We start from the raw sequence: 24,660 nt of genomic DNA, 5'->3' as shown, positions 1-24,660 counted from the left end.
CTGCAACAACGTAGACCTGCAGATTTCTATATGACACCGCGTTTCATGCACGATGGTCACCCATCCAAGCACTCTCCAGGGTTAACCCTGCTTAGCGCGTGGAGTATTCCCGGCAACTTGGTCAAAGGGCTCGCTGCGTTGATTGTATTCCGTCGAATTTCGGTTGTCTAAATCACGAATGTTCTTAAATGCTGAACTTAACATATAGGGAGCTGGGGAGGGGGATAATTTATTGCAATGAATTCCGAACAACGTGCGCGCTGAGTCATTACACGCTCGGCGCTTACGTACACAGTCATTTGTATAAGTTATACTGGTAGGAACCTCTGGTTACACCAGCCCACAGGGGATTATTGTGTCCGTCCGTCCGTCGTGCAGGGAGGGGCTGCGTGGGATGGGGAGGGTGGGGAGGGGCTGGGTGGGGAGGGTGGGGAGGGGCTGGGTGAGGAGGGTGGGGAGGGGCTGGGTGGGGAGAGGAGGGTGGGGAGGGGCTGGGTGGGGAGGGGCTGGATGGGGAGGGTGGGGCTGGGTGGGGGGTGGGAGGGGTGGGGCTGGGTGGGGAGGGGCTGGTCACCCCGTGGTGCCCTTGTAAAACTCAACGTTTAACCTACTCACGCCGGCTTGCGCCCGCCCTCACAGTCGGGCATATTTGCGGAATACACCACGCCGCCGTGGACCCTGGCCATTTACCGAGCAACCCAACGTTCCTACCAGCTCCCTCCGCAGGAATGTGTTTTATTTGAGGAGCAGGAGATAAGCCCAAGAAGAGGGCATTGATTTTTTTGCGGGCGTGGGAAGGAGGGTGAGGGATGGAGGGACGCATGCCCGCCACATCACTCGGTTGCTCTCTGACACCGCGGTCATCCGGAACGGACCCGTACGCAATGGCCCGATCCACGAATGCGAAGGAGACGCCACAGCGCTCCACACTCCGCGCGCTTCTCCTGACGCCGTTAGTCTGGGCTCGGCCACCTGAGACGTGGCATTGTAGTCGTACGAAAGGAGAGCACAGGCGGAGCGCGTCTCATGCCACATCGCTCACGCACGCCCACGGGTCTGCTGTCCCGACGTACGAGTGGGAGTCAACCACCACCCCCACCCCTCACGCACGGCAGTGTGGGGGGGGGGAGTCTACAGGGGTGGCAACTCCTCCACTAACTGAGCTCTCACACACACACACGTGGGGAGGAGAGAGAAGGCAGGCAGAGTGTCACCGCGCGCCCAAAAGTTTGAAGACAAAGAGGGGTGGTGGTGGTAGGAGCGCGAGCATTAAAGCAGCAGCAGCAGCGAAGCAACTCGGCAAACGTCAACCGCATCCCATTCCGCCCACCTCCTCGCAGCTCGAGATCATGAAGGCCGACAAGCGCTCCGCCGTCGTGTGCATCGCTCTGGTAGCGCTGGCGTGCTGCACGTCAGGTACGTGTCGACGGCGCCGAGTCGGTACACGCGCGCGCGCGCACGGGGGTACACGCGCGCACGCACGCGCACCAAGAGGCGACGTGCTGGAGATCCCCAAGTCATTGACCATTTACAAGACAAAGATCCCCCGTGTAGCCTTAACAGACTGTTTGGGGCAAGGGCTGTTAGCGAGCACCCGTGAAAGCCGGCGCGGTGCAAGAGGGGGTGGGTGGTCGGGACCACGCCCGGCCGCCTTTGTCTCCTCGGTGGCGATATTTTTACACACCGCACCGGGGACTCATTTGAGGCTGAGTCGACCTAGGTGAGGCCCAGGACCGGTTCAGATCATCGTCACCGGTGTTGGCCGTGAGCGGGAATCGGACTCACAGGCACACGGGCAATGGGCGACTCTTTTCTTTCCTTCGGAGCAAAGGTCAGGATCATTGCCCGAAACGTCGGGTCGGACGTGCAGCGCTGCTAATGAAGTTAATGACTGTGCTTCGGTGCAGTTCCACATCAAGGGAGTGGCCCCGGTAGTGTCTCGCCGCTTCGAGCAAAGCAACTGGTCTTTTGCCGATTACATTCAACGGGGACGTGCTTGTAATAATAACCGCGTATACAATTCGGAGGTTTGGAGCGTCTGGACATGCGAGCGCGTGTTTAGACCCCGGTGCAGAGCAAAGTCTTGAACCGGGAGATGTCCAGGGGCAGAGGGGAGTCGACAGAACGGATGGCTGGGAGGAGGGCGAGCCAGAGAATCGCATCACGTGCGCAAGTGATATAGATGAGTTTCGATGATTCGTACAAGTTTATTACAATCTGACCGTCTGCGTTGCGTCAGGCAGACCGCTATTTAACGGGCTTGAACGTCGCACTCCACGGGAGGCGAATCACTCGGTTCGCCTGATGATGATGATGACAATAGGGGACGGGTGTGTCCCGTGTCGGCGTGAATATTTTACAAACGCGAGGCCGACACTGCCCCTAAGGGGTAAAATAATTAGAATAAAAAATTAACCCGTTCCGCAGTTTGTGTGTGTAAGTGAAAATTAAAAGACGTGTAGTTGCTGTATTGTTGTGTTGTATTGTTGTGTTGTTGTGTTGTGTTGTTGTGTTGTTGTGTTGTATTGTGTTGTGTATTGTTGTTGTTTTGTTGTTGTGTTGTATTGTTGTTGTGTTGTATTGTTGTTGTGTTATATTGTTGTTTTGTTGTTGTGTTGTATTGTTGTGTTTATTGTTGTGTTTTATTGTATTGTTGTGTTGTATTGTTGTGGTATTGTTGTGTTGTTGTTGTGTTAGCCGAGCGTTCTCTCTTGTCACATTCTCGCTCTCTCCGTGCCTTCAACGCCAGTGCGCCATCATCACGTGATCCACTGGCTGTCACAATGCCGCACAACGTTTTACATTTAGAGAACATCCACGATTATTGGTGAGGAGGACAGAGAGAGAGAAAGACATCAATGTCAGCCGTGGAGTTTGAAGCTTCGCTCTTACTAAACTTCGTGCGCGTCATCGAATGTAGAGTAAAATTTACTGCTGGATGAATGTCCCCCCCCCGCCACGCTTTGTGGTCATGGGAATTATGTGACCATACTTCACAGCAGTGGTCAGTGCGGGTTGGTGAGTGTGGTGGAGTGGGGGAGGGCGGTGCTCAGGACCTGTTCAGGACCGGCACCTCCGATTAGCGCGGTTTGCTACGCACGGTGCGAAAGGGCTTCAAAGATGCGTCCGTGCATTCACAGGGTCAGTCATCACCCCGCCACTGGTGTGTGAGCAGCGGCTGTAAATTGAACTCAGGTGGCTCGTGTAATGCGCAAACCACTGCACCACCGCTCCGCCCTGTGCCTAAAATATTGCATAAAGCAAACTAAACACATTTCCTCGATGGACTTCCTACATCCATCGCTCAATAATCGCACTCGGCTGGAGAGCTTTGGTCAGACCTCATGCTGTGTCACGCGCAGCCTCCTCCTGTTGGGTCTGTCGCCACAGCCAATGTATCTGTGTGCTGAACTTCTTTCGCACCCTACGTAGCCAATCGGAAGTGGAACCTGTACCACGCATGTGGTCGAGCAGCCCTGCTCACGAACTCACGCGACATCAAACAAACCCCGGTTGCTGAGCACAGATCCAATAGAGAAGTGTGGAAAACGTTTCTTGAATCGATCAAAGTTATCAAAACGCGGATAAAATAGACGTTGGGAGGGAATTCCACAGATACGGAGGGAGGAAAGAGAAATTCCATGCACCATACGAGGAGGAGGCGGCCTTCATCCAGCAGTGCGTTGATGAAAGGCCCGGATGGTTAATAACGAAGGGTGTGGGTAATGTCTAGCGAGATGTATCTTGTCAAATGTGTGTCATGTAAGGATGTTCAGCAAAGCCCTTCTGAAGGATAAGATGCAGACGGGCTTGTGCGCAGCTGTTGTGCGCTGGGAAGGCAGTGATAGATGTGAATGCCTGAGTGCGTGTGTGTGTGAGTGTGTGTGTAAGTGCGTGTGTGTGCGTGTGAGTGAGGGTGTGTGTGAGTGCGTGTGTGTGTGAGTGTGTGTGTGAGTGCGTGTGTGAGTGTGTAAGTGCGTGTGTGTGAGTGCGTGTGTGTGAGTGTGTGTGTGAGTGCGTGTGTGTGAGAGTGTGTGTGAGTGCGTGTGTGTGAGTGTGTGTGTGAGTGCGTGTGTGAGTGTGTGTGTGAGTAAGTGTGCGTGTGAGTGTGTAAGTGAGTGTGTAAGTGTGTGTGTAAGTGTGTGAGTGAGTGTGTGACTAAGTGTGTTGGTGCGTGTGTGTGTGAGTGCGTGTGTGAGTGAGTGAGTGTGTGAGTGAGTGTGTGCGCACGCCCCTTGCCAGGCGTCAGTTTCAAGGGTGGAAAACAATGAGGCTCTTATATTTGCTGGGGCGCTGTGTAATTCCTTGAGACGCACTTCATGCCCAAGCAATGAGCCGACTTGAAATTTTCGCGTGGAAATCGTTGAAAGATTTGCCGCTCCGCTTAGACCTTTAAACAAATCTTCATAGTAATTTGCTAAATACTATACAGAGCAATATACAGAGCAGTGCTGGCATATCTATGGTTCTGTAGATTACAACATATGTCTTTATATAAAACATACTGCATATGCCCGATCTCATGAGATATCAGAAGCCAAGCACTTTCCTGTGTAATTCACTGGCGTTATGACACTGTTATACGCATTAGCCTACGCAATGTATTGTTTATTAATATCTGGTGTTATGGAAAACCACCTGTAATGTTTTGCTCGCATTGTTTACATTCTCCTTTTTCCGTATTCGACTATAGGGGTCACATGTTCGAGTCGTGAACGCTGCAGTCATGGATGGTTTACCGCTATCTAGCATCACGTTCCGCGTGCAGTCGGAGCCAGTCAGTTTTTACGAGCCCAGTTATTGTAACCGAACGTTTCACAGCCTGTGTCTCACGTCAGCTCAGGCTATGTTTAAGGTCACACTCCCCCCCCCATTGCGATAATTGATCGCAAATGTAATGTACGAGCGGTAACAGGCTGTAGGAGATGTGGGGTCCCATCCAAATCTGGGCAGGGTGACTGCCCAGATTTGGGGCGCTACGGTGGCGAGATGTTAACTGCCTCGGCTGGTATCCAGGAGGGTCGTGGGTTCGATCCCGACCCTGATGCCTGCTGTATATTTGGCGTTTCAATGTTCTCTCCGTGGTTGCGTGGATTTGTATCTGGGTCCTCTGGTTTTCCCCTCCACATTTAGAAACACGCGTTTAGAGGATGTGACTGCTGTACATTTCCACGTGATTAACCACTTCGTTGAGCTATGATGTGTGGCCAGGTCACTTACGAAGAAAAGCTATATAACTCAGTGGGCCTTAGCGGGTAAAATAAAAAAAAGCGTTTAGTTTAGAGCTCTTTTTATTTTTGGTTAGACTGACGACAAAGACGCTTGAATACGAAGTTGGAGAGTTGGGTCTGCACCGTAGGAAGGATTTCGCGGTTGGCCCGTATGGCCCTCTGCTAGCCTCAATGCACTGGAGCTCCTTCAGGAGCCTGAGCATCGAGTGGCATAACGAAACAATATACTGTATACCGGAAAGTAGAATTTTGGGGTAGGTGGAGTGTGACAGCGGGGACAGGCACTGGGTCTGGGTACACGGAATAAATACAATAAAATGTTCTTTAATTATCGAGGAAAGCCTTGCTGAGTTTCAAAATAGTTTTCAGAACGGTCCTGCTCTAGGATTTATGTTAAGTCCTACGAATTATTTTTTTGGGAGGAACCCAGAGAGGCATTAAAAACCCAAGCATATGAGGCGATAGCGCTGAAAGCTCCGCACAGATGGGTGCAATCCGCTGCTTTGCTTCTGAGATTGGATGGGGTCAGGTGGCATTCAGGGGTATTTGGTGATATGGCGGTGAAACCCAGAGGTCTCAAACTCGCAACACTTGCAATTCCCTCGCTGCAGCACAGCTGATTGTCAAGGATAATCCCAACAAAGCTATTTTTAAAAAACTCCCGTCATTTTCAGAACAGCGGGGAATGTCGTCCTCTGAACGATTCCGAAGCACCACGGACACACGGGGTGGCTGAATCGTTCCGTAAAAAAAAAAGTATTTCTGAATTCGCTCGTTACCTCGTGCACACTGACTACACTAACAATTTAGTCACGCGTCTTCTCTCGTAACTTCATCTGCGTGCCTCTGAGCAGTTACGTAACATATATAATAAATAATGATTAACATCCGTTTGTAAATCCACTGCTGGATGAATGCTGTGGTGGGTAACCCGCGGCTCCCTAGCGGCGCGTGGCTCTTTAAGGGACTGGGTCGTGACGTCATTTATTAAGGACCATCACCGCCTCGCGATCACCGCGTGGTGCGTTGGGGCTCTTGAAATATTGAGTTGAGTTGTTGTTTTTTTACCCAATTCCAAAACAATGGCCCTTCTTGTTATTTTGGTTTCCGACCCCTGTTTCTCTGGGGCAGGGGGGGGGAGTTGAAACCTCTGCTTCACCGCACTGGCGCATGGGATGCAGGTTGGTTTTATTGGGGGAGGGCGGTGGGGGGGGGCTCAGAACAGGTCCAGATGTCCCTCGCCACCGATGTTGGCCGTCGTTAGAAAACGAACTCGGGCCGCTGCGTCACCGCTTGCATAACGCGATTCGTAGAACGAAAAAGCCCCAGGGTCCCTACAATGCGCGAATTAAAACAGCGCTGCAATTCAACACCGCCTTTGTTTGGTAACGTGACTCTCCAGTGCCCACGTCCACACCGGTACACCACCCCCACTCCTCCTCCCTCCGTCACCACCAGCCTCGACGCAGCGACGCTTGCGTCTCGTCGTACCGTGAGAACGACCGTCCAAGGACAACATCTAAGAGTCTCTAAATTGTAAACGAATCTCGAGATTAGAAAAAAAATATCTCGAGATGTATCTCGAGATTATAAAAGTATCTCGAGATATAAATGTATTATAGTAATAGGGTTCTTTACCCTTTTTTCTGGCAACTAAACTGACACCTTTTTACAAGGAATCATGTTTGCATTAACCACAATACCTGCGGTCAGAATGCAAAAAAAAACGATTATTATATTTAGCTACTGGCAAAGGAGGCCTCATGATATAAATATATCTCGAGATATAAATGTATCTCGAGATTATGCATATATCTCTAGATTATAAAAGTATGTACATGTATCTCGAGATATAAAAGTATCTCGAGATGTATCTCGAGATTGTAAAAGGCCACCGCCTGCTTCTGTGGCACGCGATGTTCTGAACACGCGCGCGAGTTCGCTCATCAGGCAGGGCCCCTAAAGAATGCGCATCTAAAACACGCTTCGCAATGGTAATCACCGTGGTGGGTAATGCACGAAATGTAGATTAACAGAGCATTCCATTGACAAACTTCTCCGGCAAGTGAAATTCTCCTTTGGCAGGCAAGAAAAATTGTCAGAGTGGTTGTGACCACCGTCAAAAGCGCATTGTGTGTGTATGTGTGGGGTGGGTGGGTCTTGATTATGGCCAGCAATGCCTCTGTGCCGGTGGTGGGAAAATCGACATTCCCATGGCAGGAGCCAGTCTCCCCACAGGTCTGCCACCCGTTGACGTCTCACAACGTAGTGCTTTTGTTGGTGACCTTGAATTGGCAAGAGAAGTCATCTCTTGGCCCAAGAAGCAACCGATTCCATGCTCCGAAGGCATGTGCTGTTGCGAGTGGCTGGCTGGCTGGGGTGGGGTAGAGGCCGCCTTGACCCTTTTGCCAGTCAACTGCAGATGTAGTAGTAGTCGTAGTATTGGTGGCGACCTGTAGCGAGTACTCTTAACGAGTGATGTGAAACGCAAAGGACGAGGAGCGACAGTTTTGCCACATCAACTGCTGGGACACTGCCGCTTGTGAGGAGCTTGATGGATTGTCGCCTGCCAGTGACTGAGCGAGACGGCAACCAGTTTGTGGAGAGCTTCATCTAGCAGTGACTTCACCATCATGATGAAGATGACCATCTAGCAGTGTGGCTTGATCATGGCTGATGATGGTGATGGTGACTTTGCACCACACTCAAAGTTGTTGGTCCCATGAGTGACTCTTGCTGGGAAGTAAACTCAAAATGTCCCAAGGCCACACCCAATCTGTTTGTTTTTTGTAAACAAACTCGTTCTGTATTGCTGTGGAGCGTTCTGAGCCACTGCCTTTATGAAGCGCGTCTTATTAACAGGGGCCCATAGTTTAGATGGAGTGCTCTCCGCAATAACATCTGTGGATGCAGCACTCGGTCTTTTTTTTGTAACAAATCTCGACTCTGCTAATGAGACCCAGAAGGGCGGTCCCAACCAATCCACAGTTTGCTCACTGACACAGACACACGGCCGCTGGGATGCTACGAATTGGTCTGGAAATCCACTAGGCTGATGGACTAGCACATTTCTTTTTATTTCCACGCTTAGACCGTACGTGCCTCTGCGTGAAGCAGGGACCACTTCGCGGTGTTTCGTGGCATCACCACATTTTTGTTTGTTCCCAAACTCTCCTTTATTTAAAACCCCACAAGCTGTGGGCTTTCCGGCTTGCGAGCTCAGAGCGAACCCCGTGGGATCGACGCGGGCAGGGCGGTGGCCAGGATCCCGGGCACGAACACACTTACACACGTACAAAGGCAACGATCCCCGTATAGCCTCAACGGACTGTTGGGGCAAGTGCTGTTAGCGAGCACCTATGAAGACCGGCACGGCGCACGAAGGGGTGGGTGACCAGCACCACGCCCGACCGCTTCTGTCTCCCCAGTGGCGATGTTTACACACCGCACCGGGTACTCACATGAGGCTGAGTCAACCTAGGGGAGGCCCAGGACCGGTTCAGATAATCGTCACCGGTGTTGGCCGTGAGCGGGAATAGAACTCGGGTCACCGGGTTCGTAGCGCAGCGTAGCGCTAATCGCTCCACCACCACTGTGCGTACACGCATACGCACACGCACGTATACACACGTCCCGTTCCTGCATGGCTCTGTGTGCATTCTGTCTTCCGTTGGGGATTCCTGCTGGGAGATGCGAGACAATTAAAGGCGCAAGATAAGAAGATTCAGGGACGCTGCCCTTCAGCGCGGGGGAGGATGCAAAATGGGTTTTGGTGGGTGGACGGGAAGGTGGGGGGGTATTGGATCGTGTTTCACGGTTGGGTGGGGGATGGGGTGGAGTGAAGGAGATATTTTGGAAAAATTAGTCCCTGCCAAATTGGCAATTACCCACACTGCGAAACGCTGATATCAGGACGGCGCTGTTTTGTTTTTTGACTGTACGGGCTTACATACATATTACTGCGGAAGATTCCAAACGGGAAGCATAATTATTTGCTTTCAGGATTAGTGTTCCGAATCTACGATTAATATTGAACACGTGCATACGTGTATAGTACCATCCCTGTCGAATGGCAACAACTCGGATCTGCTCCTTCAAAGAAATGCCCCAAAAAAAATTTGGTGGAAAAAAACCTCCCCAATTTTGATGGCGTTCTGCCGCTCTAACGACACTAAAACTGATTTGTGCCTAGTTTTTTGTGAGGCTTATAAGACACACGTCCCAAATATTAAGCGTTCATTCACTCGTGGATGTGAATTGTTAAGCTGTTTATGCTGTTACACTGTTGATCCGGTTTTGAGACACGGTGCTGTTTGCTTTGCGTTGAATAAAGTAAATGATTTAACCGCCGGGGAATGGTTAATTAAGTGCAGGTGAAATCATGCATTTTAAATTCAGAAATATAACACGAAATGGAATTAAACCCTCGGGCGGTGACTGTACGATGGCGTATTTCGCATTTGCCGAAGCAGTGCGCTTCAAGCGAAGCCCTGGAGAGTAAACGCGGTGCGTTATTCTCACGATCCAAATCTACACAGTAACACAATGCTCGATTTGGTCATACATACACACAGACACACAGACACACACACGTGTGTGTGTGTCTGTGTGCGTGTGTGTGTGTGGTGTGGGATATTTAAACTGGAAGAGTCCCCGGCTAATCCAACAAAGGCAGGAACTGTCGCCAACTATTCCAACTCGCCTATCTAACTCCCAGAGGCGTTGGCGATACCGCCAGTACATTCTTTCGGAGCGCGTGTGTTTCTTTAAATAATCGACATCTTGGGTGAGCCCGTCGACAAAAGGCAAGCGACACGAAGACACCGGCATTCTTGACGTGTCTTCGCCTTCAAAAATGACCGGTTGGACGCTGCCAATGTTAGTCAACAAATAGCAGCGACACCCAATCAGCAGATGTGGTCATAACCATGCCAGCGGCGAGGCGGAAGGTGTGGTGTTGCTTGGTGGTTTTATTCGATTAAAGTAAATTTCATTTGCGGGTAACACACGTGAACTAAAGAAAAAAAAATCACGGGATCTGAATCATCCGCTGCGAAGCACACGGCGCGTAGGAGTATTTGTTTCAAGGTTGATACACCGACCGCAGTATTAACCAGGCCGGCCTGCTGGATTCGAACCGCTGGGCCAAGTCATCACCGGAATGTAACTGGGGATTTCTTTTTGTTTAATCGAAAACTCCACTCAGACGCAAAGTAAAAGCAGGAAGCCCTCCCCTGTGAGCGGGAGGGATTTCTTTCGTAGGTCCCAACACGCATATTCACGCACGCCTTTCAGCAGCACGGCCGTGGAAAAATATTGTCTTAGTAGCGTATGTGGTGGACTCATGGCCAGCAGTGACGTTACGATGACCTGCGTTTGCTAAGTTTCATTTGACCAAATTCAAGCACCTTCAAGAGGCAATTTGACAGCCAGGAGAGAGAAAACAACAACAACAAACCCATGTGTTCTGACTGCCAAAAACAAATGATGTTCTAACATTTTATTTTTAATTAACAGAAATCCCAGCATGCTTTGCGTACAGACTTGTGACCGTCAAAAAGATTGCGGCATTCTTCATTTAGGTATCAGAAGGAAGACAGCAAGTTCAACAGTGTGCAGAGTTTCATCCTTGTGAGGACTCTTCAGCCACGTGCATCCATAATTGCATTTGCATGGTTTTAGGTGGCTTCCATTCGTCCGCTGAGAAAGGATAATACCAACAAAACTAAATTAAAACCCTTCAGTTCACTAAGAAAATATCAGCATAGGTTACTAATTAACATTTTGTTTTACTTAACTTTCATGACTTGGGCACAATTTCAAAGGAATTCACCACACACGCATTTGTGCTCAGAGACACGTCGTCAGTAGGGTTATGTAAGTTTATGCCCTAGGAAGCAAACGCTTGAACTAATGTCTTCGCCTATCTGTGTTTAGCCTATCGAACATGTTTTTTTCTTTCGAGTTTGAACAAAAAATTAAGGACAGATAAATAGCAAACAGCGTCTGCTTATATATCAAGAAGTTTTGTTCAACACATACATACGTCAAAATAAGTGAGCAGGTCTTATTTTTTTGTATTTTTCTTCTTCTTGTTTCACATGGCATTTGAAAACAAGCTTTAAAGGGCTACGGTTGCACGTTTAATATTGCGAGCCATTCCACGGCATCCGGGATGGCAGCTGAGTGCAGTCCGCTCGTCCTACTACAATACGCTGTCGTTGTGTTGTGCTGTTGTTGTGTTGCGCTGTTGTTGTGTTGTGCTGTTATTGTGTTGTGCTGTTGATGTGTTACGCTGTTGTTGTGTTGTGATGTTGTTGTGTTGCGCTGTTGTTGTGTTACGCTGTTGTTGTGTTGTGATGTTGTTGGGTTGTGCTGTTGTTGTGTTACGCTGTTGTTGTGTTGTGATGTTGTTGTGTTGTGATGTTGTTGTGTTACGCTGTTGTTGTGTTGTGATGTTGTTGTGTTGTGATGTTGTTGTGTTACGCTGTTGTTGCGTTACACTGTTGTTGTGTTACGCTGTTGTTGTGTTGTGCTGTCGTTGTGTTGCGCAGTCACCAGTGCGCCTGATCGATTGCGCCTCAATTCTGTGTTCAGTTTCAAAGTTGTGCGTTTTTCCGATCGCACGCAGAGAGGTCTGAGGATCTTTCACACGGGGCACGGTGACCACGTGTGGAGACCGCCCGAGAGTGACGTCTGCGCGTTGCCTCTTCCCTTGCAGATACCTCTGCACAAGACACCACGACATTACCCGGGCCCATCTCAGACAGCACAATAGGTAACGTGAAGTGTGAAACCAAACGTCACTTTTAAACGTCGGCTTTCGCGACCAATATTAGGATTCATAATCAGTTTCTTTTAGGTTATATAGTGTATATGTGTGACGTCTTTTTATATATATGTATAAACCTCCACGAAAACAACAGAGCCAATCAAAACCAAGTAGTCAAGTCGTCAAATATGGCAATTGATTTGTTTTTTTTTAGCAAATCAGAAATGTTGAAAAGCCAAAATAGACAGCATATTGATTGCAGCCCAATCCACTGCTGGATGAGGGCCTCCTTAGGGTCGGTCCAGATGGTGAGGGTAGGGAGCATAGAAAGTACGGCACAACGTCGGAGTTTGCTGCCCTGCCCTCTGCTGCCCACCACCTTGCCCCACGTGCCATATCCAGCTGGTGTGTGTTGTGGTCGCCCATCCAAGCAGTATCCAGGCCCGAACCTGCTTAGCTTCTAAGACATGCTGAAACCAGGTGCATGTGGGTGATTTGTGCATCAGATATGAATGTAATTGTAAGCAACATTTATCAATTCGACAATAAAGGTTTCTTTTGGTTGGGTTAGATCGTGTAAATATAAATGTGTCGTTAAACCAGACAATTAGTTACTACTTCAGCACACCGGTGTGTTGGAGAGTAAACACACAACATTGACAATTCGAGTACGACGTTTCGCTGGTGATTATAACCAGCTTCAAGTGTCACACTGTGTTTATATTTTCACGTATATGTATTTAAAGGTCTATATTTGATGGCTCTTGTTTTGGGTGAGTCAAGCTTATTTCGTTTTTATTAGGGGTGAGAATATCTTTAAAGACACGGTGATAGAGTCTCATTGGCAAGAGTGACCTGCGAGAAGTAAAGCAGGAATATAGTGCACAAAAACATCCAAAAACGACCATGAAATTAGCGTGAAAGAGCCTTAACACCAAAAATATCAGCATTACCAAGGCTGTAAAATGTTATTTATAATGGGGCATAAAAGAAATGATAAAAAAAAAACTGATTTGGCGTTGGACATTCGCGGCCACGGTCACGTGTGCCGAGAGACGTGCACATTTACTTCAGGGCCTAAACCGTGCCCAGAACTTAGCTCAAGAAATGTTCCAAGTAAAAAAAAACAATAATGAAGAGCGTTGCCCCCCAGCATGAGACGCAGATGCACGTTCTGAATAAACGACCGCGAATAATTCGTCGCGTGGCACTCGAAGTCGCGAACGCAATTGGAGAATCGCCCTGCAGAGACGCCAGCCTTTGCCCTCTTCACGCAAGACATCTGTGTGCGGGTTGTGCGTCGTGTCACTGTGCCAGGCGTTAAACAGATGCGTTTGCAGCATCTTCAATTGCAGGCTGTATCTGAGCACACACGCGGCGCATTACGTAGTCGTATGGTATATGCCTGGACTAGCAACTTGGCGTTATACAAGTGTTTGATGGATGTGTGTTTAATTACGGCCTAGCATTTGCAATGGCAGCCCCGTGAACATTTACATTTAATGTCCATAGAAATATGATAAGCCTCTTTTCAACGTACGGCCAATACCATTATATACATCTTGAAAAAATGTCACACAGAAATAATTCATGCCGGCGTCAGCGATTACAAATGCATCGTGTTTCAGGTCACATTTAAAACGCGTTGGTATTCAGAATACGGCTGTGGATTTGTGTGTGCCCGGGTGTGTTAGCGCACGCCTGTGATCCTGCCAGAGGTGGGACAAAGTCATTGTTATGCAAGTCCAAGTCGAGTCGCAAGTCATCAAATTCATGACTCGAGTCTGACTCGAGTCCAAGTCACATGACTCGAGTCCACATCTCAGAGGTGGGACAAAGTCATTGTTATGCAAGTCCAAGTCGAGTCGCAAGTCATCAAATTCATGACTCGAGTCTGACTCGAGTCCAAGTCACATGACTCGAGTCCAGATCTCAGAGGTGGGACAAAGTCATTGTTATGCAAGTCCAAGTCGAGTCGCAAGTCATCAAATTCATGACTCGAGTCTGACTCGAGTCCAAGTCACATGACTCGAGTCCACATCTCAGAGGTGGGACAAAGTCATTGTTATGCAAGTCCAAGTCGAGTCGCAAGTCATCAAATTCATGACTCGAGTCTGACTCGAGTCCAAGTCACATGACTCGAGTCCACATCAGCCTCAGAGGTGGGACAAAGTCATTGTTATGCAAGTCCAAGTCGAGTCGCAAGTCATCAAATTCATGACTCGAGTCTGACTCGAGTCCAAGTCACATGACTCGAGTCCACATCTCAGAGGTGGGACAAAGTCATTGTTATGCAAGTCCAAGTCGAGTCGCAAGTCATCAAATTCATGACTCGAGTCTGACTCGAGTCCAAGTCACATGACTCGAGTCCACATCTCATAGGTGGGACAAAGTCATTGTTATGCAAGTCCAAGTCGAGTCGCAAGTCATCAAATTCATGACTCGAGTCTGACTCGAGTCCAAGTCACATGACTCGAGTCCACATCTCAGAGGTGGGACAAAGTCATTGTTATGCAAGTCCAAGTCGAGTCGCAAGTCATCAAATTCATGACTCGAGTCTGACTCGAGTCCAAGTCACATGACTCGAGTCCACATCTCAGAGGTGGGACAAAGTCATTGTTATGCAAGTCCAAGTCGAGTCGCAAGTCATCAAATTCATGACTCGAGTCTGACTCGAGTCCAAGTCACATGACTCGAGTCCACATCTCAGAGGTGGGACAAAGTCATTGTTATGCAAGTCCAAGTCGAGTCGCAAGTCATCAAATTCATGACTCGAGTCTGACTCGAGTCCAAGTCACATGACTCGAGTCCACATCTCAGAGGTGGGGCAAAGTCATTGTTATGCAAGTCCAAGTCGAGTCGCAAGTCATCAAATTCATGACTCGAGTCTGACTCGAGTCCAAGTCACATGACTCGAGTCCACATCTCAGAGGTGGGACAAAGTCATTGTTATGCAAGTCCAAGTCGAGTCGCAAGTCATCAAATTCATGACTCGAGTCTGACTCGAGTCCAAGTCACATGACTCGAGTCCACATCTCAGAGGTGGGACAAAGTCATTGTTATGCAAGTCCAAGTCGAGTCGCAAGTCATCAAATTCATGACTCGAGTCTGACTCGAGTCCAAGTCACATGACTCGAGTCCAAGTCACATGACTCGAGTCCAAGTCACATGACTCGAGTCCACACCTCTGGATGCTGCGTTGACGAATTACCCGAAGAGTATTCTTACGAGAAGGAAAACCGTCTGCTTATCTATTTTGCCTCATAAAATGGCGGCTCTACCACCATTTGCAGAAGCCAAGTAGTCTGACGATCGTGTGTGGATTTTGAGCGGTAGCCATCCGTATATATGTTTTTTTTTTCTGACAGCCCAGTTTCTTGCAAGATGCAATAAAGTACGTAAAAGCAAACTGCTCGGATTTACACAGGGCAATACTGAAACATGGTCTTGAGTTGTGAGTTTTGGTTAGTAAACAGAGGAATATTATTATAATAATTATTATTTCAGGGATCGAGAGCACATCCTAGTCCCACCCATTCAACTCTGTTGCACTCGAGAATTCATTTTCCACCAGTTTCCTGTAAACAATGGCCATGTTTGGGACGGCGATCTTTTCTCCGCTTACGTTTGCCGAAAGAAATAAAAGAAACATCTTGAGGGAGATGGGGTGTCATTTCCGATCTCAATGACATCAATTCCTGTTTACAAATCCGTAGCAGGCCCACTCCCTCCTCATTTTCCACACTCGACCCGGGCACCAGGTTCACCTCGCCGTCTGACGATGTCCCCTTGGCGTGGCATCATGGAGACTGGCCGAGCGAGTAGAGGACAGAGCGAGCAGAGAGACAGAAATTCCAACAGATTGTGCGCACCGCTGTGGTTTTGAAGGCATGGCCCTTGCGTTCCATGCCATGAGCTTAAAAAGCCAGTCGCTGATGGGAATCTTGCATAAGTTATCCGATTTGTTGGGGTTGTAACCGCATGTTGTTCGGCACGGTCTCTGACTTTTTTGCTCCACGTGCTGGTAGATTCTTTACACCGTCTGAGTTTCTTCAGGAGATCTGAAAAAGATTCCAGCACGTGGAGATTAACTTTGGACAGCATGCCGAACGACGTTCAGCAAAACCCCAAAAAACCGTGAAAACCACAGACACGTACCCAACAGAGAGTGGATAAGTGGCTGCTGACTTTACCATTCGGGAACCGTCTGTCGTTGGCAAGATGTAAAAGAGAATAAAGCAATGTCCTTACTCCCTCACGCAGCGGTCGGGAACCCGTGGCCCACAGGCCGCATCCAATCCCGCGACTTCAAATCATAGGGCCAGCCCTTGGCCACACGAGGCCTGCCGCTCTCTGAAACTTCCCGCAGACTGCATTTGTGTTTTTTTTCCATTATCAATCACCGCAAGCATCTTTGCCGCGCTGATTGGGTACTGGAGGTGGGAATTGTTTTTGTTGAACCCGGCAACAACATCGAGTCTAATTTGAGTGAGCTCAGTCACTTCTGTCACAAGAGGCCATTGCGACCGAGGTGTGTGTGTGTCAATGTGCAATTGCCCGCAAAAGGCACACAGCATTTCTGTCCAGGCCCTCAGTAAGGAAAATGTTCCCCAACCCTGCCAAGCCGTGTTGTGATGGCACCTGACTTTCCTGCTGTCAAACAGTTGAATATATGTCCCCCCGGCTTCCTGAAGTTACATCCTACCCGGAACATTTGAGTCAGTTTCCTCCGTGGAATCGAGTCTTTGTTTTTTCAGCGAATGCTGCCAGATTGCTGGTAGTCTCGTGGGCACTTCGACAAAGAATTGCACAGCGAGAGCCTCCTGAAAAAACCTCGCGTGCGATGACAAAATTATTTCATGGGAGTCGCGCATCTTTATGCAAAGCGAACAACACGTGAGTGGTCTGCAGATAGAAACATGTCTGTAGATACGAACATACTTTGATTCTAATTGTATTGTTAAATATTTGTCTAAAGACACAGACACCTTTATATTTTTGTGTGTTGAGTTTGTTGTCCTTCCCCCGCACCTGCGATTAGCAGGATGAGAGGGCTTCAGCAGAGAGAGAGAGAGCGTTGGTGTACTTTTACTTTTCCTCCTGCAGACTACAGTGGTTTATTACACGGTCCACAGACTAGCATTGCCCATGCATGTCTAGTCTTGCACATGGGAGCTATGCACTTTTAAATCCAGATTGAAAGCGTATTTCTTTAGAACTCCGATTAGCACGGTTGGTGATGTACGGTGTAAAAGTAGTTCAACATTCATTACATGCGTATACATATGTATGAATTTTTAGTCCTGAACAATTTTTAGTCCTGTAGATAATGTAATCACGTGATAGAGAACAACAAAATCGTAGTTCCATCGAGAGCGCGGAGGAGGTAGCGAGGAAGTGTAAAGGTTTTGGATTCCTTGGATTTTATTTTTTGCTGCGAGGGTTGAGGGTTAAATGAGGAAGTGAAAAGGGTAAAGGAAGAGTGCTTACGTCCCTTCCTCATTTTGTTTGCGAGATCCTCTCAAAGTAAACTGGAATTTATAAACAGATCTCGAACCCCCACCCAGAAAACCTCTGGCAGTGAGCTGGGGTGGAGTGGTGGCACAGTGGTTAATGCACTCGGCCACGCACCTGGGGATCTGAGTGCAAGTTGGGGCCAGGGACACCATCAGCGGCGAGCGATAACCCGGCCTGGTCACCCCCCCCCCTCACCCCTTTCCTCACCCCGCACTCACCAGCGGGATAGCGTACGGTCAAACGACCCTTTAGGGAGGCTTTCGCCCAGCGGTGCATTGGCAAGTTGCTGTAAATGAATAGATTCGATTAATTTCAACTTCCACGATGGTTGTTCTCCATGAACAACCATCGTGGTGTCCAATAACAACGACCGCATTCTCAGGATTAGAAGGCACACTCCACCCCCCGACCCCTCTCGGTATTCTAAGGAAACAGCTGAGGGTGCCTCTTATAATCCAGAAGCTGCGTGTGTGTGCGTGCGTGTGTGTGCGTGTGTGTGCGTGCGTGTGCGTGCGTGTGCGTGTGTGTGCGTGTGTGTGCGTGTGTGACCGTTTTGTCTCGTGGGGAGCGGTAGTGTAGCGGTTAGCGCGCTGCACTACAAACACGGCGACCTGAGTTCGACTCCCGTTCACAGCCAACACCGGTCACGATTATCTGAACCGGAGCTGGGCCTACCCTAGGTCGACTCAGCCTAAAATGAGTACGTGGTGTGTTAAACATCACCACAGAAGAGACGAAGGCGGCCGGGCGTGAGCCGTTCTGACCGTTATAGGTGTTTGCGAACAGCACTTGCCCCATCAGTATGTTCAGGCTATATGGGGGATCTTTGTTTTTTAGACCGTTTTGTATCACCTTATTGACGCTTAGAGTACGTCTCACTTTCCAGAGACCTTTTTTTTACAATCTGTAGGACAAACGTTCACTGCATTCATTGGCGAGATATCATCTCTCTCGCCTGGCGTGCAGGAGGTCGTGGGTTCGGTCCCGGACCCTGACGATGCCTGCTGCTCCTGCTGCTGGATATTTGAAGTCCGTCGGTTTTTTTCCCTGTCGTGGTCGCGTGGATTTTTCTCCGGTTCCTCTGGTTTTGCCCCCCCCCACCCGCTTCCCCATCCATTTAGAAACAACGCGCGTTTAGAATATTTGGCCGCTGCTGTAAATTCCCACGTGTGATGATGATGATGACGGATGATGGTTATAAGCCACTGTCGATGAGACAAAAAAAGAGCTCGCAGCTCAGCGAGTGGGCTTCACCTGGTCAATAAATTAGTTGAGTTTAGTTTATTCAAGAGGGGCAAGCGAACGCTTAAGCCGTTGAGAGGGAGGGGAGAGAAAAACAAGGGTCTGCTAATCAGCACTGCTGCTGCTAAACACTGGCGCCAGTTGCTGCATGCCAGAGCGGGTTTTTTTTTGCTCAAATCACCGTTTCGCGTCCGCACAAAGGGGTGCATTGAACGCACATCTGGGTCGAGTGAGCGGGCAGGCGGGCGGGCGGGTGGCAAGTCCGAATCACCGCCACCTTCCGCCCGGTGAGCGGCGAGTCGTGATGTCGGGAACGCGGCAGTCTCGGCGCAGCGTTCGGCTTTGCTCTCAGTTTGTTTTCGTGGAATTGGAGCCGAGCGACTGGAGGAGCGGGCACTGACTGGCAAATTGAAGGGGAACGTGGGAGTCCAGGGTGACGGAATGATTCATTTGGCGAATAAATAAATGTCGCTCGACGTCCAACGGCGTGTCTTTCTAAAGTCTCCGTATCATCGCCGGCGTCGTGAGCCATGATCGATCCTCCACTGCTGGATGAAGGCCTACCCAAGTTCTCACCACCTCTCATGATTCCGAGATGTGGTAATTCTTATGACACCTGCACCCGAATTGATCTAATCGCTCAATTTCTCACGGTTGACATCCTCCTGGGTGTGTTCCGCCTTAGGTTGCCGGAGTCTCAGCTATGATCCATTTCAGTGAGGTGCCCTGTCGTTAAAATGGATGATGTCCAACCAGAGCCCACCTAGTTTTCTTGATATTCAGAACGATGTCTCCAACTTTTGTTCACTCTCTAATCAATAGATTTCTTTTTTTCCCGCTCTCTTTCAATGGGATTCCAAGCATGCATTTCTCAATGTTTCAAGTTTGATTTTGTTTATCCAGCTGAGACTTCATTGAGACCAGCAGAGGAGTCTCATTTGCAAGTGACCTGGGCCACATATGACAAAAGGAAAACAATGAAACACAGCAACAAAGCAAAGATAAATCTCTGCGCATTTTTCAGTTTTTCCCTTCCATTTTTTTTCTTGATAATGACCACGTTTCTGAACATGTCGCAGGAGGTAGTATAGTGTGCACTGACATGATGCGTTCTTACTTAGACTCATTCGGTGTGTTACTCTGCATTATCAAGTTCAGGTTTACAAAAGCACTCCGAAGGTGCACTGGTCCACCTCTTGATTTCACCCTCCTGATATATCGATCTACCTCCAATGGCGCACCATGTTTTCCAATCGTGTCTCTCGGACGGATGTATCTCTGTTTGGTAAACCTTTCTTTGGATGCGACCTTTGTTTTGTGTACACGCCACGAGTGTGTAAACGACCCTCTGTTTTTTTCCCCCTGCAACAGTGACCACTTCAGAACCCGTGGCCACCAGCGCCGCCGCCACCACCACCGTCGAGACGATGACAAATCAGCAATCTGATTCCACGTCCACAACCATGGAGTCTGGGGTCACCCAAGCCTCAACCACCGAATCCATAGTCAGCAAAACTGCAGAGGCCAGCACAGAATCCACGACCATCGCGGACCCGCCACCATCCAGCGGTAAGACAGGTTTATTGTGATCGCGGTAACTCTCATCCTTTTTCCACTGGCATGCTTGAGCAGATCCAGCAGCAAGCCCTTCATGGTACGGGTAGTTTGACCACTGGCAGTTTTTCGCGCAGAGCCGGGATCAAACCGTGATACGCTGGCCTAACAAGACTTCTTAATCTCCCTCGGGGCCAAGCAGGGCCAAGGGGCTAATGACAAACGAATTGCTCGTCAGGAAGGTGACCAACGTCGCATCACCCTGTCAACTGTGCGTCCATGGTACTGTTAAACTGCTACGCTGGAAACAACAGCCTGACATCTTCCCGACACAACGATGGCCTGGTTTGGCATGGCCCTGGCGTGGCTCCGATGTTGCGAGTGGAACAGGAATTTATGTACAGCGAACGACCCCCAGGCGCACAAACTCTAGACAATCCCACGTATCTCTGCTTGTGCAATATCGAGCCGTAGTGCCTTTTAGCAATTTGGCACAAAAAGGGGGCTGTTTGGCAGAAAGCACAAAGTAAATGCCAGGCTGCTTTTAATTAACATGCCGTGTGTGTTTGTGAGTCTTTTGCTTGCGTGTGCATGCTTATACTGCACATATGTCCTTCTTGAATCCAGCACCTGCCAAGGTTAAATGCTTTTATGCTGAGTTGTGAGAAACTTTTCCGATGCCAAAATCAGTGCAGGCGCAATTATGAGTTTTTTTTTGTCACGCTTTTCATTGTACATTTATATATTTTTTTGTAACATGTTTTTTAAATAAAATTTGACACAATAATATCCCGGATACAAAAGAGAACGAAATGCTGTTGAAACTATTCATATATGTCGATACATACAAAAAACTGATTTCTAATAATAACTGGTAATCTTTAAACGTGCACACTTTTCTTCAAGACTGAAAAAAAGACAGTGTGTGCCGTTACGAACGAGCCATTCTAAAGTGTGTCTCACTGATGGAATCCTTCGATTCGAGTTCATTCACAAAGTCGTCCGGTGGTTGCTAAGAGGCCTACGCACTTTTTTTTTCTTTGCCACATCACGAGCGGTTAAGAGAACGCTTTGGGCCAGGCCAGTCTGCCCGGACAGTGAACTTTATTGTTCTCACCTTGTTTCCGGACATTCCTGGGAAGTTGTGATTGTTCGAAACGACTCTGGCTGACCCTGGGTGCGCGCACGCCGCTTTGTTGACTTGATCGGAGCACGCTTGTCGTTGTCCCACTGCCACTGTCCTTAATCCCTCACCGGTGATGTTGTATGGTTACGTTGAGAACGTTAAAGCCGCCAAGCAGCACCGTTTGCACTTCTTAAGCACTAATACACTGGTCCCTCGGTTAACGATATTAATTTGTTCCACGAAGACCATCGTTAGTTGAAATTATCGTTAATCGAAACGAGGAAATCCATGTTAAAGTGCTTCATTTGTTCCAAGACGATCAGAAGTTGACCTTTTTCGCCCTAAAAACAAAGTGTGTACTATTTAAACACGAAATTCTAATACATAAACGTTATAAGAACATGCCAAAGCATTAATATTGCTATAAACGTGGATAAATAATGAATAGAGCATAAAAAGGTGCAGGAATAGAACAGAAAATAAACATTCTCACCTTGGGCTCTCAAAACGCCTCGTAAAAGGGCGTCGCTGATTGGCTGAGATCTGCCGAGTCCACGTGGGAGCGCTCCGATTGGCCGTAATTGGCGGCCGCGTGATATCGTAAACGCATCGTTAATCGAAAATGTATCATTAACAGAAAGAGTGGGACTCTATGGGAGGCGGATCGTTAATCGATGGCATCGTGAACCGAAGGACCGCAGGAAATGTGAATACTGATCCCAACTTGAGATTTCATTGAGCACAGTGCTCAATAAAGCGAGACAACTCTCTTCGATAAATATGCATTACTGTCAACCCCTTATCAGTGCCTACCTTATTACAGACCAATTCAGACACGTGTTGGTCACCCCCGTGCCCCCTTATAAATCTCAACGTTCATCCTACAAAGTCCCATCACAACATATAAATACAAACAAATGGATATTTTTCTGTGCCCGTATTGAAATGGCTGTATGCCGTATGGACCTAAAAACTCAATTTCCCTGTACAATGATATATGTGTAAACCATATGGGTTGACAAGTGTGAATGTGTTTCCAATTTTATCAAAAATGTACCAATGGCACCATGTAATGAGACGCAGTGTTCATTCGGATCTCTCATGGGGCAATGCAACCCTCATTGTTAGAGACATCCCACTGAGGCGGATGTCACAGAGATTACTCTGAAATCACTTCACTTGACCTTTGGTGCACACAGCAGAGGGCAGCCCTTTCCCACCCGCTCTCTATATGAGTGTCATGTTTGCCACGTGATATTTATAAATCGCAGAGCCGGAATGTATCCAAATTAATTGCAGAACCGAATTGAATGCCATAGGTTTGCCTCTGCAGTAAGTGGTGACTGGGTTGACACCATCAACTTACATGCATATATATACACATGCTTGAGAATGAAGTTTCATCGTAGGCAGCTGCTTGGATTCACAGCCCCGGGATGTGAGCGATGCCAACTCAGTGCGCTGACCTCTGCGCCACCCGGCCGCGGGACTCGTTCTCGACTCACTGCGGTTTAGTTCCGGCCCCGCATCTCGGCGCCGCTTGCTGAGCCCCGGCCGCTCCGCGCGGGCTTTTCGCAACGGTCAGGGAGACAACAAAAAACAGCGCGCGTGCGGGGTTTCTTTATGCCGTTGGTGTCCGCACAGTGGATCGTTGAGATGACGGCGCGTCGCTGCGCGCTCTCGCGTGACCCCCATCTCCACCCACCACCCAGAAACGTCGGAGGCCCCGCAGAACACAGTGGCGCCCGCTGTCACGACTGTGCCGCAACCTGGCAAGGAGAACAGAGACGGGGCCAACTTGACACCGCAGGGGGGCACGGCGTCGCCAGACACGGGTGAGGGCGGCGGTGGTGGCGGCGACCGCCGATTCGCGCTTTATCTGTAAAAAAAATTCATATTTTGAAAAAAAATGTGTTCGTTGCAAGTTCTCAAAAAATAACAAGTGCCACCGTTGCGTAAAAAAATTGGAGGACGGCGAACACAATTTAGTCTTTCAGGCCCGCCGCGGATCACGTTTTACCCCCGCGCGCGTGGGGAGTGGTGCGCGTGTACGAGGCTGGGGGCATGGGGAGCATTGCGAGGGTGGTGAGGGGGGGGGTAGCCACAGACCCCACGACGTACGGCGCCCTCCGGGGTTGACGCGCGACGCCCGAGCCGTTCCACGGTGGCGCCTGCTTCATTTGTCACTCAATGTTTCCCGCGATGCCGGTGGCGCCAGGAGTAGGCACGCGACTGTAGGTCACAGCCACGGCCATCGTGAGAGGTATACTGGGTGTGGTGCGCCGGGTGTGGATCAATATCCGAGTTGTGGACCTGGAGAGACCCGGCAGAAATTAATCCCTTGACGCGGGACTGTCGGTACAGGCTCCACCACCTCTTGGGTTGAACCAATGCGCATGTTTTTACGTTCTAGACGGAAGGTTTGAGTTCGTCATAGGCAGAGAAAACGAGTAGAGGTCTTGAGCGTGGACGTTGAGGGCAGTAGAGAGAGATGAGAGGAGAGAGCTGGGAGGGTGGGTTGGACGGGGGTACATTGAGATGAGAGGGTAGTTCACAGATTCACTCTCTCATCTGTTTCGCCTCACCTCTAGTACTCAATTCAACCACCGTATTGCAGGTCACACGGTTCGACTTTGGAATTCCCCCGTCAACAAGTTTCTGTAACCTTGCCCAATTCAAGGAAACGTTGCCGACTCGTATCTAATGCACCTTCAATAGTGCTGGTTGCTGCTGGCCTGTTTGGCATTTTGACAGTGATTTATTTATAATCATTACACGGCGCATTAATTTTGTTTTCATCCCCCCATATTAATTCGCAGTCGAGCTGAGCCTCACTCGAGCGTGGCTTTGTTATGACAAGCGGCTGCACTCCCGAGTGTAAATCGGTGCCCACGTGCGCCTCTGCTGACGTCGAATCTTCTTCCCTGCCCCCCCCCCCAACCCCCAACCCCATCCACGGCCACAGCCATGGAGAGCGAGAGCAGCTCCTCCAAGGTGGGCGGCATCGTGGCGGGGGTCATGGCGGCCGTCGTTGCCGCCGCTGCCGGCTACTTCGCCTACTACAAGAAAAAGTTCTGCTTCGAGCCGTCCGGTGAGGACTTCCCATCGTTGCGCACAACTCGCTTATTGCTGTCTCTGTTGTGTTTAGTTTGTTGTCCCCCCCCCCGCTCCACCCCTGCCGCAACATCTTATTGGTTGGCTACGTACGGTGTGAAAGA

At 49.1% G+C, this 24,660-nt stretch overlaps 1 protein-coding gene across 1 annotated transcript in view; it reads left to right on the top strand.

The window, feature by feature from the left end:
• Positions 1-1,132: 1,132 nt before the first annotated feature.
• The window catches only part of LOC144936242 (uncharacterized), a 30,370-nt gene continuing 6,842 nt past the window's right edge, over positions 1,133-24,660 (top strand). The window contains exons 1-5 of the mRNA XM_078863271.1: positions 1,133-1,416; positions 11,953-12,009; positions 20,134-20,331; positions 23,155-23,277; positions 24,408-24,533. Of these exons, the coding sequence (XP_078719397.1) occupies positions 1,350-1,416; positions 11,953-12,009; positions 20,134-20,331; positions 23,155-23,277; positions 24,408-24,533 (571 nt within the window). The 5' untranslated portion in view covers positions 1,133-1,349. The remainder of the gene's footprint in view (positions 1,417-11,952; positions 12,010-20,133; positions 20,332-23,154; positions 23,278-24,407; positions 24,534-24,660) is intronic.

This window comes from Lampetra fluviatilis, chromosome 15 (assembly GCF_964198595.1).
Source record: "Lampetra fluviatilis chromosome 15, kcLamFluv1.1, whole genome shotgun sequence".
Classification (NCBI taxonomy): Eukaryota; Metazoa; Chordata; class Hyperoartia; order Petromyzontiformes; family Petromyzontidae; genus Lampetra; species Lampetra fluviatilis.
Note: the sequence above shows the minus strand (reverse complement) of the source record. Positions and strands in the feature narration are given on the sequence as shown.